The sequence below is a fragment of the Egretta garzetta genome, unplaced genomic scaffold, assembly GCF_000687185.1.
Source record: "Egretta garzetta isolate BGI_Z169 unplaced genomic scaffold, ASM68718v1 scaffold41, whole genome shotgun sequence".
Lineage (NCBI taxonomy): Eukaryota > Metazoa > Chordata > Aves > Pelecaniformes > Ardeidae > Egretta > Egretta garzetta.
The window spans coordinates 270895-286778 of record NW_009258755.1 but is presented as its reverse complement, the minus strand read 5'-3'; the positions used below and the strand labels follow the sequence as shown (position 1 = coordinate 286778).

Sequence of the window (15884 nt, the reverse complement as noted above, 5' to 3'; positions counted from 1 at the left end):
GCTGCTCCCCTGCCCGCCCTGTGCAGCGCAGGGCGCTGCCCTTCCTCCCCCGGCTTCGCGCTGCTCCTGTGGCAGCTCGTTTAGAAGCACCCCGCAGTAAGAGTATTTCCAAACTAGAAGGGGATTTCACTTGCAGGCTAGCACAAACTATATAGCAAACAACCAGCCAAAAAAAATCCTTCCTTTACAAATACTAAATCAGATGCAGACCACCATAATTTTCCACCTAATTCCTTTATCGCTGGAACAACCGGCACCTCAGCTCAGTAACAGGGGCAGCTGACAACACAGCAACTACAGCGAATTCGATTGGAGTCAACGCCGGGGTAAACATTAAGCAACCTGTTTTCTTCAAACAAAAGCAGCGGAGTATTCTTGTATCTCTGCACTTTGTACCAAAAGCGCAAGGCAAAAAATTCCCTTTCCTCACTCAGCCTCACGTGACGGCAGACGAGTCAGGACCAGTTCATGGCTGCTGGAAACTGCTGTACCCAAGCAGAGACTCGGAGTTGCTGTTCCTTGTGTACACAAATGACAGCTCAGCGGGTAATTAATGAAATTCCCTAAAAAACCCAGCACCGTGCCAAGTTACCTGCCACCTAACTCCAAGGTATCAGGCGCAGGACTTGCACACACAGCTGTTGCTCCTGAGCGCCCAGCTCACACCCGCTCCTTCCCCAGAGTCCCTCGCTTGTCTCCCGCTTGGCCCTCCCCTCCTGTGCACAAGGATCTCCTCCCCCCGGGGCCAGAGGCCCCAGCCCTCTGCCCCCCACCCCAGGCTCTCCCTGGGCACCCCCTTCCCTCTCCGAACCCTTTGTGCCAGGAGTCCAGCAAAACTACACCTTGATTCTGCCCATGGTTTTCTTTCCCACCTCGTTCCTCACGCTGTGCTTCTCCTCCTGGTGGCAACTCATTTGCCCTTCTGCTCATCACCACTTTTCTCTCTCCTCTTATTCCAAGTAACAGTGTTTTTAAAAATGCATTTAGAGCATGACCAGACATACTCCTCCTATCATTTGCTCATAACGTGCCTGGCATTGTATTTTCCCAATTTCACTTTATTCCCCCATCTCCTTCACCCCTCATCCAAAACATTTTGTAACATCTTGCTCAAAAGCTTTCTTCGTAAGACATAAAACACCAAACACCACACACCACAGGCTTAATCAGCAAGTGGAACTCATTAAAATGACTATGCAAAACTGTCAAACACTTACTTGGGAATTACTTTATTAAAAATAAAATTACACTGAAGCAAAGTCTGAAGTCCTTCTTAGAAATAAAGACATTTCCAGCATTCATAAATAGCCATCCACTTATATAAACATACATTTTTCAATAAGGCATTTGAGATGCTTCCTCTGCTAAAAAAAAAAAAGAGAGGGGAAGGCTACATTTACAAACACAAACCAGATCTGCTACCACTTTACTCACAGTTCACCAAAGATGGCAACACACTTCTAAAGCCACAAACATTTTGTTGCTTTAATGCTATTGTTTAGCTACTTTCATGGCATCCTGTGAAAATCTCAGTGCATCTGGAAGGCATGAAAGGCAGGTCTTTACTGTCATTTCCAACACCTGCTTGCATTCTGGCAGACATTGACGTGGCTGCACCTTCACATCAGTGCTTTTAGCTTGTCGCACTGTGCAGCGGTTGATTATAGGTTTTGAAGGATAGTTTTCAAATGTGACATTTTAAACTAAACCCAGCAGGCAAAACGAGCACACGTATGTACAATTCCCCATACTAGGGGTTAACGCTAATTGTGCCTTCTTTGGAATCTGTAAAAAAAATACTAAAGTGCTTTTCAAATGTGTCCTCATTGGTTAAAAGGACACGTATTTTATATAAGCAATCAGTTGCACACCAGCATCACTATCTTGCTTAAAGAGGCATTTCAACAGAAAGATAAATATTATCAGCACTTAATTTTAGCTTTGCAATTAAGCATACACCTTATTAAGGATGTCCAGACAAAAATCCCAACTGTAGAGTATCTACTTATTTGAAAATATAAAGTTAAAGAAATAAGTGCTTATCATTCCAATACTCTTAGCTTGTAGTGCAAGTTTACCAGCACTTGTACCAAACCCAACTTTTTTATGGTGCTATGGGGTTTTCAAAAGTTTTATACAAAATAAAAACTTGACACGATCATGGGCTATAAGGTCAAAAGTTAGCCCATGTAAGAACTGGAAGTCCTCACACAAACAGTGGGGTACCTGACCAACCAAATACATCAATCAGAAATTAAGCCCTGCCGTTATTCAAAACGGCTAACAGAAAACCTTAATTTCCAAATATCTGAAGTGACTATCCTATAGTCTTTGCTAGGCACTACCTGGCTTTTAAAAGTGAAAAAGCAACAAAAACAGAGGTTAATTTAAAGCTGAAGAGTTGACTCTTCTTTTAAGATTTAGGTTTAGTTTCTGCTATGCAATACCCAATTCCACTTTACAGTCAATTGCACGTTCCAGTCTCCTAATCTTGACGTGAGGAGGACTGCTAGCATTTTCTAGATCTTGGGGAGGGGAAAGAATATATTTCCTTAAAAAAGTACATATGTACTTATTTCATCTGATTTGAAATTCTGCTAGATCAAAAGGTGTATAAAGAGATTTAAGGATGATTAAGAACAATTATTTAAAGGTTAATTGTTACATGTCCCCCAAAAGATCGGTTTTGATGTTTGAGAGATCTTTCAAACAAAAGACAAGACCGAGTGGCCCCTTCCAAAACACCTAACAACAGGTTTCCTTGGCAATTGGTTTGATAGCCATAAACAGCACTACAATTTTTGCATGTAAAAGAGAGTAAGGTACTGATACACTAATATGGTATAAACTACAGGTCTTTTTACTCCATATGGAAGATAACAAAGAGAAAGCCTTTATACTCAAACCTCAACTTTGTCAGATTGCTCACGTTCCATGCCTAAATGTGTAAGACCTGCATCTGTAGTGCCCTGTTGATGCCATATGTGAAGTATGACTCCCATTCCCAATGGCACACAGGTTATGGCTGTACTGTCCACACTGCCTGTAAATGAAAAACCTGAGTGCAAGGCCCAACTTAAGGATTATGCATGTAGAGTTTTCACAGATGAGCGGGCTGTTGGTCTCATCCAGACTGCAGCCACTGCTGACATGGGGAAAAGAGCGAACGCGAAGTGGCAGCACAGATGTCTTGAATATCTGCTTGGCACCAGAGAGAAGAGACTTCAGTTTCTTGTTAGAGAAATCTGCTCTCATTTATATTCTGAGGTAAAACATCTGCGTTGAGACACTGCACACTCCTTTCATGTTAAGAACATGGTATATTCAAGGATTCATTTGGCCTCCAAGCCTGGGTTTTCAGAGTTGGCACCTGCTTGTTTATAGTGAGCCCTGATAGTCAAGAATGTTTGGATCCAGAAATCCAGACTGATTCAATCTGATCTACACCTATGAGTTACTTTCAGGAAAGAATCCTCCAAGGTTAAAAGAAGTAGTAATTTCCAAAATGTATTTGTCATCATTTAAGCTCAGTCGTAATGTTTCTTTACACAGAAAATGCTAATACCCTCCCATTCATTAATCCCTTCAATGTTAGATTATGTCCTTCACTCTTTTGGTAAATTTTACCAAAATAACAATTACTATTTGCTAAACCATTAACAGATGTTTTGGACCATTCTCCCATAATTAATATTTGACCAACTGACAGTAATAGCTTATAGGCAGAGGGGTTAAGCCCAGCAATTTTTAATATCAAATTTCAAACTATGCTGTCAGTTCATTTGTGGAATGCAACAGCTGACAAAAAAATCTTCTCTTTCCAGAAGTGTAAATGGATCATTCTTACTGACTATGAAAGCCTAGGCAGTTGGCGTTTTTCTGGAAAGAAAGTAACAAAATAAGCTGGAAACAAAATAAAGCTGGATTTCAAAAGTGCAGTACTTCTTTGTTTAATCTTTTTTGATGTTATATCATTTCTTCAAAGCTATTATATTGAATGGACATGGAGCTAAAGTTAGGCCAAACCTTCCCTCCATAGATGGTTTTGCAGCATTTTCAGGATACAAAAAGGTAAAACTCTGCATTAGACTTGCAAAAATTAAGAACAGCTCCATTTTTGCCAACTGCTCTCCCATGCACACACGTTTACCTAAAGAACAGTTAGAAGAGATATATTACTGGTTTTATACTGTCAATCCATTTGGTAGCACACATGCAATTCCTTATGCTAGCACAGTCCAAACACAGAAAGGCTCAAACTACTATTAAACTAAGAACGCCGAAGCTTTGGTCTCCCATATTTGAGCCTAAGCCTTGCTCAGCTGCACAGCTTCATATTAAGAGCAATTACATCCATAGCAGAAGTATTATGAAAGAACAATTCATAATTTCTCATTTCTGCCTGGCAACTGGAGCTTTTAGGAACCCAACCCATTTTGCAAGCCACCAACTGTAGTACTAAAACAAGTTCTGTAGTTGGTCCTACGCGTGACTTCCACATCTTGCGCTTCCAAGGCCCTACACTTGAAACACATCCTCCCACCCCCAATCAGCTTCTGACTGCATGAGGATATCTTACCCATTCCAAAAGGAATGAATGCCTCTTTCTTAATTAGCTGGCCATTTTCATCCAGAAATCTTGATGGTTGAAATTCATCTGGTTTCTCCCAAATGTTAGGATCTCTGTGTACTGACCACAAGTTGGGCACGATCACGCTGCCCTTCGGAATAGTATATCCCTGCAGCACTTTAAACAAAAGCAGAGACAGAGGATCTGACAAATTGCTAGAAGTAAACACAGGAGACTTACATTTATTAAAAGGATGACTAAATGTTGTCACAAAAATTATACGGATTCCTAGCTGTGGGCTGCAAACATAGCAGGAGCTTCAGGCAAAGGTGATCTCTGCCTGCCTGGGTCAGAATCACGCAGGCCAGAGCAGCTGGAAAGACATCAAGTTACACCAACAGCTCCCTGCAGGGAAAAGGCAGCAGCAACCATTAGAAATGCATTCTGCTGCATGGAAGTGCTGTGACCCGGTTTCCTCCTGTTCCTGTGCTGCCACAGAGTCCCACCACAGTGAAGGTGGAGGTAGAGGGCTGGGTTTTGAACTGTTATCACAAAAGGGTTTTGAAGTGACTAGTCTCATTTCAGCTTGTTGCACCTCACTGTCCTGCAAGCCAAAACATTAAAAAAACTAGTCAGTACTGGGTTTGAAAGCCAAGTATTGCTACCTCCCACTCACTTTAGCCAGTGTTCAGCTATGTTTATGAAAACATATAGCCAACAAGATGACTTGGAAAAGGATATTTATTATTGCTTTCTGTAGATGCAGACCTCAATGGTATAAGCCAATTGCTCCAAATCGATGTTTTCAGACCTCTGTGTCAGATGGCCAAAACCAATTCTGCTGTTCCAGGTACAAAGGTGGAGTCTTAGCTGCCAACTACCACCAAGCACATCAGTCAACACAAGCTGACCTCCAGAAAAGAAATAGCTCTAAATTAGGAAACTTCGGGTGCTAGGCCAGACATGCTGCTTAAACAGAGGCGTATCTCAAGCCCACCAACCCTCTAAAAATGGCATTTTACATACTTTGGCTACATGTCAAATATATATGAATGAGGTCTTTATAAATTCTCACTAGACGTCCCATCAGATCTTCATCCACAAAAGAAATGCTGTATTAACAAGTCTCCACAAATGCTTACCAGCAGTTTCTGAGGCCATTCGAGGAATAGAAAGGGGAACAACCGCAGTCATCCTCTGCACTTCCATAATGGTTGCCTCTGTGAAAGGCATTTGAGCCTTGTGGGTAAGAGAGGGAACTTTGTCACGTCCTAGAACTGCTTCAATTTCTGCCTGAACCTTCTCTATTCAACAGGAGTGAGAAAAATAAAAGATAAAAAAAGATGCACAATATGTGAGAAGACATCATCTCAATTTCATTTGCCTATGCTTTATTGTTTATATAGATTTGTCGAGATGACAAAATGTGATCCCTCACTGAAACAGCTACCAACATAAGCCTTGAATGGACTCACTCGAGAACAAAACAACCAAGCGCAATCTCAATAGCTGTCAAGAGTAAAGCTACTGAGATGACAGACATACTTCTGTATTGGAAAAGTACAGGGAAAGTTTTGTTCCTGTACCAACTGTATTCATAATCTTAGTTTAAGAGTTTAACGATAGAGTAATTTGAATGGTTAAAACATCAAGCTTCTGGCCTGCATTAAAAAAATTAACAAAAAGAGACCGTATGCAGTGCGTGCCTGAGCTGGCCTCTGTCCCTGGGGAGATCCAGTTCTCAGAACCGGGGAAGGTGGTGAAGAGTTGGGAAAGCTTTTCATGCAGCTGCTTTAGATATTTCATTCTGGAGCAGGGATTCTGGTGCTGTTACTGCAAGCATTGAAGCCATTTAACTTGTTCTTGCTGTTTCCTGTTTTCTATTCATAGAACCTAAACAGCTATTTCCCAGTTCCCCCAAAAGGCAGCAGCAGATGCTTCTTCCCTCACACAGCCCTTCTGCAAAGGAAAACCAGAAGTTAACGAGCTCATCTCCCCTCTCATTTTTGTGAGGCACAGAGTGTCAAAATATTTGTTTGCCCCTTTCATCTCACTAAAGGCTCAGCATACAAGTAATTCTCTTTATAGAAGTTTCCAAGATGCAAGATTTGCTTCACCCGTTGTCATGGTTTAACCCCAGCCAGCAACTAAGCACCACACAGCTCCTTGCTCATTCTCCCCCGGTGGGATGGGGGAGAGAATCGGAAAGGCAAAAGTGAGAAAAATCGTGGTTTGAGATAAAGACAGTTTAATAGGTAAAGCAAAAGCCGTGTGCACAAGCAAAGCAAAACAAGGAATTCATTCACTGCTTCCCACCAGCAGGCAGGTGCTCAGCCATCTCCAGGAAAGCAGGGCTCCATCACACGTAACGGGTACTTGGGAAGACAAACGCCGTCACTCTGAATGTACCCCCCTTCCTTCTTCTTCCCCCAGCTGTACATGCTGAGCATGACGTCATACGGTGTGGGATACCCCTTTGGTCAGTCAGGGCCAGCTGTCCTGGTTGTGCCCCCTCCCAACTTCTCGTGCCCCCCCCAACCCCACTCACTGGTGGGGTGGGGAGAGCAGCAGAAAAGGCCTTGATGCTGTGCAAGCCCTGCTCAGCAATAACGAAAACATCCCTGTGTTACCAGCACTGTTTCCAGCACAAATCCAAAACCTAGCCCAGTGCTAGCTACGGTGGAGAAAATTAACTCCATCCCAGCCAAAACCAGCACTCCCATGTGCAGGATGACGCACCTTTTCTTCCAGGTAACTTGGAATCTGGCTATACAGCAAAAGACAATCTTGAAAGAGAAGACCCCAAATTTAACGCTTAATCAAAAATAATAAATTGTCAGTTTTCATTTTTTACCCTTGATATCCTGAATATTTTGTGGTTGTCCTGCTTGCCTTTTCCAAGATTCAGAACCCAGGCTGCTGATACTCTGAGTTTTTGCTCTTTTCTCTCCTACACACTGGTTCAAGATTAAATAAAAGCTCAATGCAAAAAAGTTTCTGTTTTCAGAGAAGCATTCAGAAATACCGTACAAAGTGTTCAACAAACAGTTGCTGCCACCTACTGGGTTTGCTAGGAAAACAAGTTCTCATATGAGGAACACAGTAAAAAAAATACCTCGACAGCAAGAGATTTGCTAATGGTGTGGCTCTCGAGTACCTTATTTGTGAGGTTTTGCTACTTTTTTAAATGCCACATTATAGCTCTGCATTCAGGTATGCACGTCCACAGTAATTTAAACTAACAAAGTTTTCAATATTAAAAAAAAAAATTAAAACTAAGGAGACTGTCTCATGCCAAATGTCACACCAGCATTTTATCCTGAATGTTTTTCTTTGGAGTTTGTAAAGATATGTGGGACTATACAGAAAGCAGCCAAACTGCTGCTCACATTACTGACTGCAAAAATGTAGACTTCCAAGAGTTCTCTGCTAACTGCATGTTATTTGAACTGCTCTGCTATGTTTCATATATTTAAAAATCTCACAGATCTTCAGAAGTCAAGGACCAAAATTAAGTCAGGGAACAGACCAAACCAAATACTCCCCCACTGCCTCCCTATATGCACATACATGCACACCCGCACACACCCATCCTTCTCTTTTTCCATGTGAAAAGCAAAACTGGCTTCTACAGACAAATACATTCTTCCTGATTTTTTCCCCGATAGCCCTTCATTTGCCTTTCCACATCTGCAACATTTGCTACTGCTAGAAGTTATGCAATTCAGGTATTTCTTTTAGGGGATAAGAGAAACATATTTTCAGGGGGCAAAAAAAAAAGAAAAAAAGCCCATATATGAGTCCCAGGCAATCGGGATACATAAGGAATGGGATACTAGAAGTAAGAGAATCACATTATGTAGCTAAGTGATACACTCTGGAATACTGAGTTTATTTATGCTGTTTGACAACAGCTACAGCATAAGGAACAGGGAAATCAGAGAGAGGCAATAAAACTTAGATATCAGCAGAAGAGAGAAAACTCACTAGCACATGTACAGTACCAGGCAAAGGGTTAAAAAAAAAAAACCCCAAAACTCTTCTGGACCTCATTTGAGTGATTTAGAACACATCTCATGTAACTGCATATCAAGACAAGCAGTGACAACGCATGACCATTACAAACAGAAGAATAAGCCTATGCAGTAAAATTTTATTTTATATTTGTCTCCAGTGGACTCTCTCTCCCCTATACTGAACTGATGCCCTATTTTGCAATTTTTGCGCAACAATTTGGTTGACTTTGTGTGATCAACTATTATCTTGATCTGTTTAAAGAGATTATTCCAGACAGATAGGTGCTGTAAACAAGTATCTATTTGCTTTTTTGCAAAGCATCTGCAGCACATCAAACCCTCAAAATCTCAAATACTTATCAAGTATTACAGGTTTATATTGTTCTTCGATAACTTGAGGTTTCCAGTCTGCAAATACCCAACAACCTTTCTAGTGGAAATCAGTTGCTATGTAAGACTTTAGGAGAAGCTGCTAATAAATTAATAAATCAATTGCTTTATTTTTCTTAAATTCCACCACCTAAATTTGCTGAATAGTACTAAAGAAAACACTGGCTTTGCAACCACGTGTACTGTAACAAGACTCAGTATAGAAAAATATTTAATTAAAATTAATTTTAAGTCTTTGGCAATGGAAATGCATCCTAAGAAGTCCTGAAATACAACTCTAGCAAGTACTACTTTAATACTGTAACCTCTCCAACACCACTGGTATTTTTTATGTCCATAAAAATCTACAAGTCATCTTCTAGAATTCTGTCACAGACAGTAAGCAGATCATAGCACCATCAAATAATCTGGGTTGCAAGGAACCTCCCTGGAGGTCACCTGATCTAAACCCTTACTCAAAGCAAAGTCATCTTCTAAGTTAGATCCAACTCTGAGGGTAAATCAGACTACACAGGCTCACACCCCACTGAGTTTTGAATACTTCTAAAGTCAGAGATTCTGTAAACTCTTGGGGCAACCTGTTGTACTCCTTGCTATCTTCATAGGGCAGTATTTTTTCCTAGTATCTGATCAGAATTTTCTTCTATCACTGCTGCTGCTTTTCCCTCCACTACACGCCTCAGAGCAGGCTGCCTCCATCTTCTTAGCATCTTCTGATCAGGTAGTTGTAGACAGCATAAGGTCTCCCCTCAGTCATCTTTCACTAACACTGAACAAGCCCAGTTCCTTCTGCCTGTCCTTTGGTGCCATGTGCTCCATGTGTCTTCTTCCCCTCTGTTGTCTGCAACCTACCCAACTGCCATGACCGTTCAAGATCAATGGGGAGAAGCCTTGCAATGACATGACCAGCTGGCTCCATGGACTTAGTGTAAGTCCAATTTGCTTAAGCTGTCTCTAATTTGATCTTCCTCTACAGTGTTTCACTTCCCCAGACTCTGTTGCTAGGCTCAAGAACCTCCCTGCTCAGGGAGGCATAAAAGCAGACCTCACCACTGCACATCTCACATATCTTACATCACTACTATGGGCCTGGAACGCCACAATTGCCAAAGCTTTTGAAACATGCTAAGGTTCCCTGGAATTGCTTGGGAAAGATAAAGTTGTCCTAAACAAGAAGAAATGCATAGACTAAAGGGCCATTTACATAGTTAATATATAGCACTAACCTAGAGATCATTGTAGTAGAGCATGCTAGAAAATGTCCGATTACATATACATCTACTATTTGCACTCCAAATGACTTCTCCACTGTCACTGTTTGCTTCTGTTTCTGAATATCTATCTAGACATTTACAGCCTGGAATAAAACACCTAGAATAAAAATAGTCTTACCTTGTACTTCTGGATAGAGAGACATGTAGAGCAAGCACCACAGTAGTGTGTTGGAAGTGGTGTCTGTGCCTGCAATGAAGAGGTCACCAATGATAAAAAATAAGTAGTCTTCATTAAAACTGCTCTCCTTGTTGTTCTTTTCTTCTTCTGCATGGATGAAGTACATGTCTATGAAGTCCCTGGGATTTGCTGCATCCAGTGTATCCCTGTGCTGTGCAATTATTTTCTTTAGAAAAGCAGTAATATCTAATTCTGTTTTCCTAAGTTCCCAGAAAGGCCCAAAGGGAAGGTAGTAGAGCCAAGGGCAGATATTGACCAGGATCATATAGGTGTTCACGCTTAGCTCTAGTGCACGGGCCATGTTCTTCAGCATTGTCTTGAACTCAACGTCTTCGTAGTTAAAACGCCTGCCAAAGGCCATGGAACAGATAACATTGGACACCGCGTTGCGAATGATCGGAAAGGGATTAAATGAATCCTTTCCATGCTTCAGCATTTCCTCCTTTATAAACTTCAGCTCCTCAATGATTTTAGGCTCTAAGCTGTGTCTTCCTACTCCAAAATGACGCAGTGTTGAGAGAGAGAATTTCCTCTGTTGCTTCCAGACAGGGCCGTAAGGTGCAAAAATAACACCTGGAAGAGAAAGGAAGAGTCTGAAACCAAAATGCTCTATTTTCAAGAAGAAATAGAAAGGTCTGCAACCCAATAGCCAGAAGACAGGGAAACAATAAATGGAAGAACACAAGGTTCTTTGTAATAGCTTTGGGAAATACTGTCCCTCCTTTCCCAATCAGTGAAATGAATATAACAGTTACATCAGTAGTTTTATTAGTCTTTGCAAGACACTAACAGATGGAGAAAAGGCACTGTAGGTGCTTTATTATAAATTATAACAATTTTGTAGGACCGTTACTCTGGGACATACGTTAGCTATAGCCTTTTCCCCTCAATGTCCTGAGACATTAATTTCCTCAGCAAGGCAGAACAGAAGATATTAAAACACAAACCGGTTTGCGTTTCTTTTCCTCTTCATGTTACACAAATTTCTCAATACTGCTTGCATGTGTACATATTTCTATTACAAGCAAGGTTTTCCTTTAACTTATCATCAAAATACAGGATAAGCATGCTGCAAACTGGGAAGGTGAAGACAGGTTCAGAGCCACTTGGCAAAAACCCACTTGATTTGCATCTCAACAGTTTTGATGCCTCTAGGCATGTGTTCTGCATGATGGTGTCATTATGAAACACCATTTAAATTAAATCCCTTAGCTTCAAGTATAAATATTGCTCACTTACAAACAGGAACATGTCTTCTGTTGCATTAGCAGACCACACCAAAGATAACATAAGCAAACAAAACAGCCTGACATAACACCATAATAAACTTCACAACCCGCTATTTCTAATGTGCTCCATGGTTAACCTGAGAAAGTTTGAAGTCATCAAAACACAGGCTAGTTCTGCTTTTGTTCTTCTAGCGAAGTGATACCACACCTGGTTTTTTTTCTGGAAATAAGAAGTTGCTTTATAAAAGCAACATGAATTCTTCTATCAATTGCAAATCTTAATGTTAAATTTAGAAGAAAGAGAAATGGCCATAAAAAAATAGCAACAGAAAGACGCACCATGTTTCTGTACTTAACATTATTTACATTTCTATTACAACTTAATGTCCATAGCCCCTACTGCAAAAAGGAGAGTAAATAAAGAAGAAATCCATAGTTAGAAACAGAAACCTGTAGATATGTAAATGAGGTAATTGTACTCAGAAGGGTCTGCAATCCCAAAGGTATAAATAGGTCAGTGCAACATAAAGCTGGTAATCTTTCTAGCCAGATGTTCTGATTACATTATCTACTCATAGTAGTAACAAGTAGACCGAAGAATACAAACACATGACCTAGTTTCAAAAGCCCTAAATGAAATAAGCAGAACATTATGAAGAGTCAAAACAAGCTGAGAATCAGCTGAACTTCATCTGCTCTGCATGAAGACATTCCTTAGGAAGTCTATTCAAATGTCTGCTCCCTGGCACTGCAAAAACAGAACCAAAACCGTTTCAGATTCCCTTTCTCAAGTGATGTTTCCTGGTAGCACTGGTATCCTCAAGTAGGGTAGGTGAAAAAAACAGGCTTATTTGGGGCTGAATTTGGCCAAGAACCAACTTGGGTTTTCAGGGTTTGTGGCTGGGGTGGGGAAGAAAAGTGGATTTCTTGGAAAAAAACAATGTTACTATTTTGTATTCCATAACCAATGTATCCAAAACAGACTATACATCTGCAATCTCTTCCCCTTTCTGTCTTTAGGAAAATTAGTTTTAGGATCCAAATACCTTCATAAAAGAGACGAGACCTATTGTCTTGAATGTAAAGAAGACTCTCCTAGCCACACAGGAAGGCCAACACCACCACCAACCCCCCCCCGCGGCTCAGAGAGTCTCTCCAGCAGTCCTGCACAGGGCATGGCTGCGCGGCATGGTGTCTTTGGAAGTCCCGAAACCCCGAACTGCTGCAGAATACTAATAATTGATTTACATATTGGGAAAGAATAACATAGGAGACAGATTAAGAAAGAAGAAGTGCATCAAGTTAGAATAACAGAGATAAGAGAAGAAAGAAAACTGCCAACTGGATCCCTGCCAGGCAATAATGATTGAACAGGACATCACTGTTTTCAAAGAGTATCCTTGCATGACCTGAAAGTCAAGGTACCCAGCACAGACAACTGTATTCTTAAAAAAAAAAAAAAAAACCAACAAAACAAGCAGCACCAAAACAAACAAACTAAACCCAAAACAAAACAAAAAACCCTGAAGAACTGGTAATGAAGACCTTACAATACAACCAACAAAGCAACCAACACGCAGAAAAGCAGAAACTTTGTTTTATTCTCCCTTTTCACATGAAAAATTCAAATCCTTATGAGAAGCAAGTTCTGGCAAAGTCTAAATCCCCCCCAAATTTCCCACTGCTAACTTTAGTCTTTCTACACTACTGGGAACATTGACAAACACAGAATTCATGACGTTTAATAACATTTATCTTCTGTATTCTCCGATGCCCACATCTGGATGCGTACAGGGCAGGACTATAAAGCTCCATCCACTCTAGAGATTGAGTCTTTGCTACCTGTCATAGCTACAGAATACAAAAATGCTTTATTAAAACAAAAATACCAAACCCTACTTTTCCTCCCCAGTCTAGTATTTCTCTTTCCGCAGGCATATGTGCAGAAGCCTTTGATTAAGAATTGACCTCTACCTTCTCCCTCAAGTTCTTACTGCACTTCTACGCAGCCAAGAAGGCCTCCCTTCTCTGCTACTCAGTTGTTGAAATGCAGTATTTGCCATTTCTGATACTTCTGCTTGCTCTCCCCTGGGCACAATATTTTACTTCCATCTTACGAGCAATAGAGCCACACACAGCCGAGATAAGCCCTTCTTTATTCAGCTCAGGGTAAAGACAAAACTACAACAGAAAATGTAGCTTAAAAGAAAATAGCCCCCTAAGTTTAGACCAGGTTGTTTACAGAAGAAACAGGTAGGAATCCGAAATGGACACTGACTCAAAACATCCCAGGGTTGCAGCACCCAAGTCATGAGTGGCAGGTCTGAAGTTACACAATCTTCCCACTTCTATCGATTCCTTTCCTACTACATAGGAGCACAACTGTCACTGCCCTGATCCACAGCAAAGTCTCACCCATGAACTCCTGAAACTAAGCATGGGAGACTCCCAACCAAACTTAAGAGGCCTTCAGTTTGAGTGTTGTAACACATTCACCTCCTCCACGAACCACACACAAAAGGAAACACTTTGTTGGCCCACAGCTCTTATGGACAGTATCTGAAAGCTGAGGTTAGAGATTGAGAGAGATCGTCCCTATTAAAAAAAACAAACAACCACAAAGCTTTCAGAAAACACATACCGTTCACCTCTTACCCAACCACTTCTGCAGCAACTGCCTTCCCAGTAGTATACATGCAGCATCGCAGACATTTGGTCATCTCCTACTGCCACCACTAAACCCGAGCCGGCCCACTGACAGCAGCTGTGACTTCCAGTGCCTTTTGGAGAACCTCCTTGCGCAGGGCCCAGGCGGGTCCACGCTGCCGGTGTTCACTGACTTTTCCCTTTGCGTACTCAAAATACACTACCCCTGTGGTTCTTTCTACAGTACTCTCACATCTGTGGCAATTCAACTCGGTGTGCCAGCTAACATAAGCAATACATGAGAGCTTGGTACATTTTGCAGACAACTGGGCAAGCCTCACATAAGAGTCGTTGTACCTGTGGTGACCTTCCAGAGAAAACTAAGCGTAAAGCAATATTAATGTCCCTACCACACAGCAACGCAGGCAGGCATGGTCCCTGCATTTGGCTGCAGCACGCTCTGGACAACAGGCTCATGATACTTAAAGACTCCCCTGGAGCATCCAACCATAGAAGCTGCTAACTTGGTTATCAGAGATTTTATTCAGGCTTTTACACAAATTCTTCGTAAATAGCGTGCATCTGGCTACTCTTCTGTTACCGTGTTCAAAAAAGTCTAACAGAGAACTGTCTGCAAAAAACAAGAAACATATAAAATTCACAGCGTTGAAGGAAAAAGAAATCCACTACAAGCCTGAACATGCAGCACTGCTAAAATTGATCTAATGTCTAACTGCTCTTCCCCTTTCCTGCTCCAGTCCTTGCTAAATGTAACATACCTAAAAATATGCAGGCACTATTAACAACAGCTACATGCTAGTAAGATCTGTCTCAGACCAACATCATTAATCATTTATTTTCTTATCTTTTAAACCAATTTCAGCAATGGTGCCTGATTGCTTTTTAATAAACACAATCTAGATCCCTCGCTTTCCTCTTATCTTTACTGGGGTAATTCTAGTATAGTAAACAATTGAAGATAAGAAGTTTCAGGAGCTTTACTAATAGGACTTCCCTGAGAGAAAAAACCAAACCAAACCAAACCAACCAAACAAAAGACATAAACAAAGTTTCACAATACAGTCAGCACATTAACAAGCCTCCTAAACTGAAAAAGGAAAAGTGGTTTTCCACAAACACTGAGATCTGTCCTGGAGCTAAAGACTAAACATGAAGAAATTCTGTGATACTGCCATCAAGAGTTTAAACTCCCCACGCCCCTTTTTTTGCCAAAGCTAGTAAACGCTCCTTTGACCTATTAAAAAAACAAAACAAAACAAAACCAAATACGCTCAGTAAGTTTTGGCAAGCAGAATAACACACCTGCAAACGTCCCAGCAACAGCAGCTCGCACGCAGGCAGCACAGACCGCGCAGCTATGGGACTCCACAGAAGCCTGCTCGCGGCCATCGTGACCTTAGAAAGAACTGGGGAAGCGCACAATTATTTCATACTGCTGCCAAAGTATCCGAAATTTCTCCTCCTGATACCGCTCAAAATCAGGAAGCCCCTGGGGGACAGACCTGAGTCCCAGCACAAAGGCCATCGGGCATTTCCAGCGGCGGCGGCGCCGCCTGCGGG

The 15884-nt window shown here is 41.4% G+C and overlaps 1 protein-coding gene across 5 annotated transcripts in view; it reads right to left on the bottom strand.

The window, feature by feature from the left end:
* Positions 1 to 10614, bottom strand: part of HADH (hydroxyacyl-CoA dehydrogenase) — a 44069-nt gene extending 33455 nt beyond the window's left edge. For all 5 annotated transcript variants that reach the window (XR_004841227.1, XR_004841226.1, XM_035888902.1 and 2 more), the window contains exon 1: positions 10369 to 10614. Coding sequence is in view for 3 of the 5 variants with exons in the window: in XM_035888902.1 (XP_035744795.1) it covers positions 10369 to 10521 (153 nt within the window). In the remaining 2 variants the exon portion in view is untranslated. The remainder of the gene's footprint in view (positions 1 to 10368) is intronic.
* Positions 10615 to 15884: the final 5270 nt, after the last annotated feature.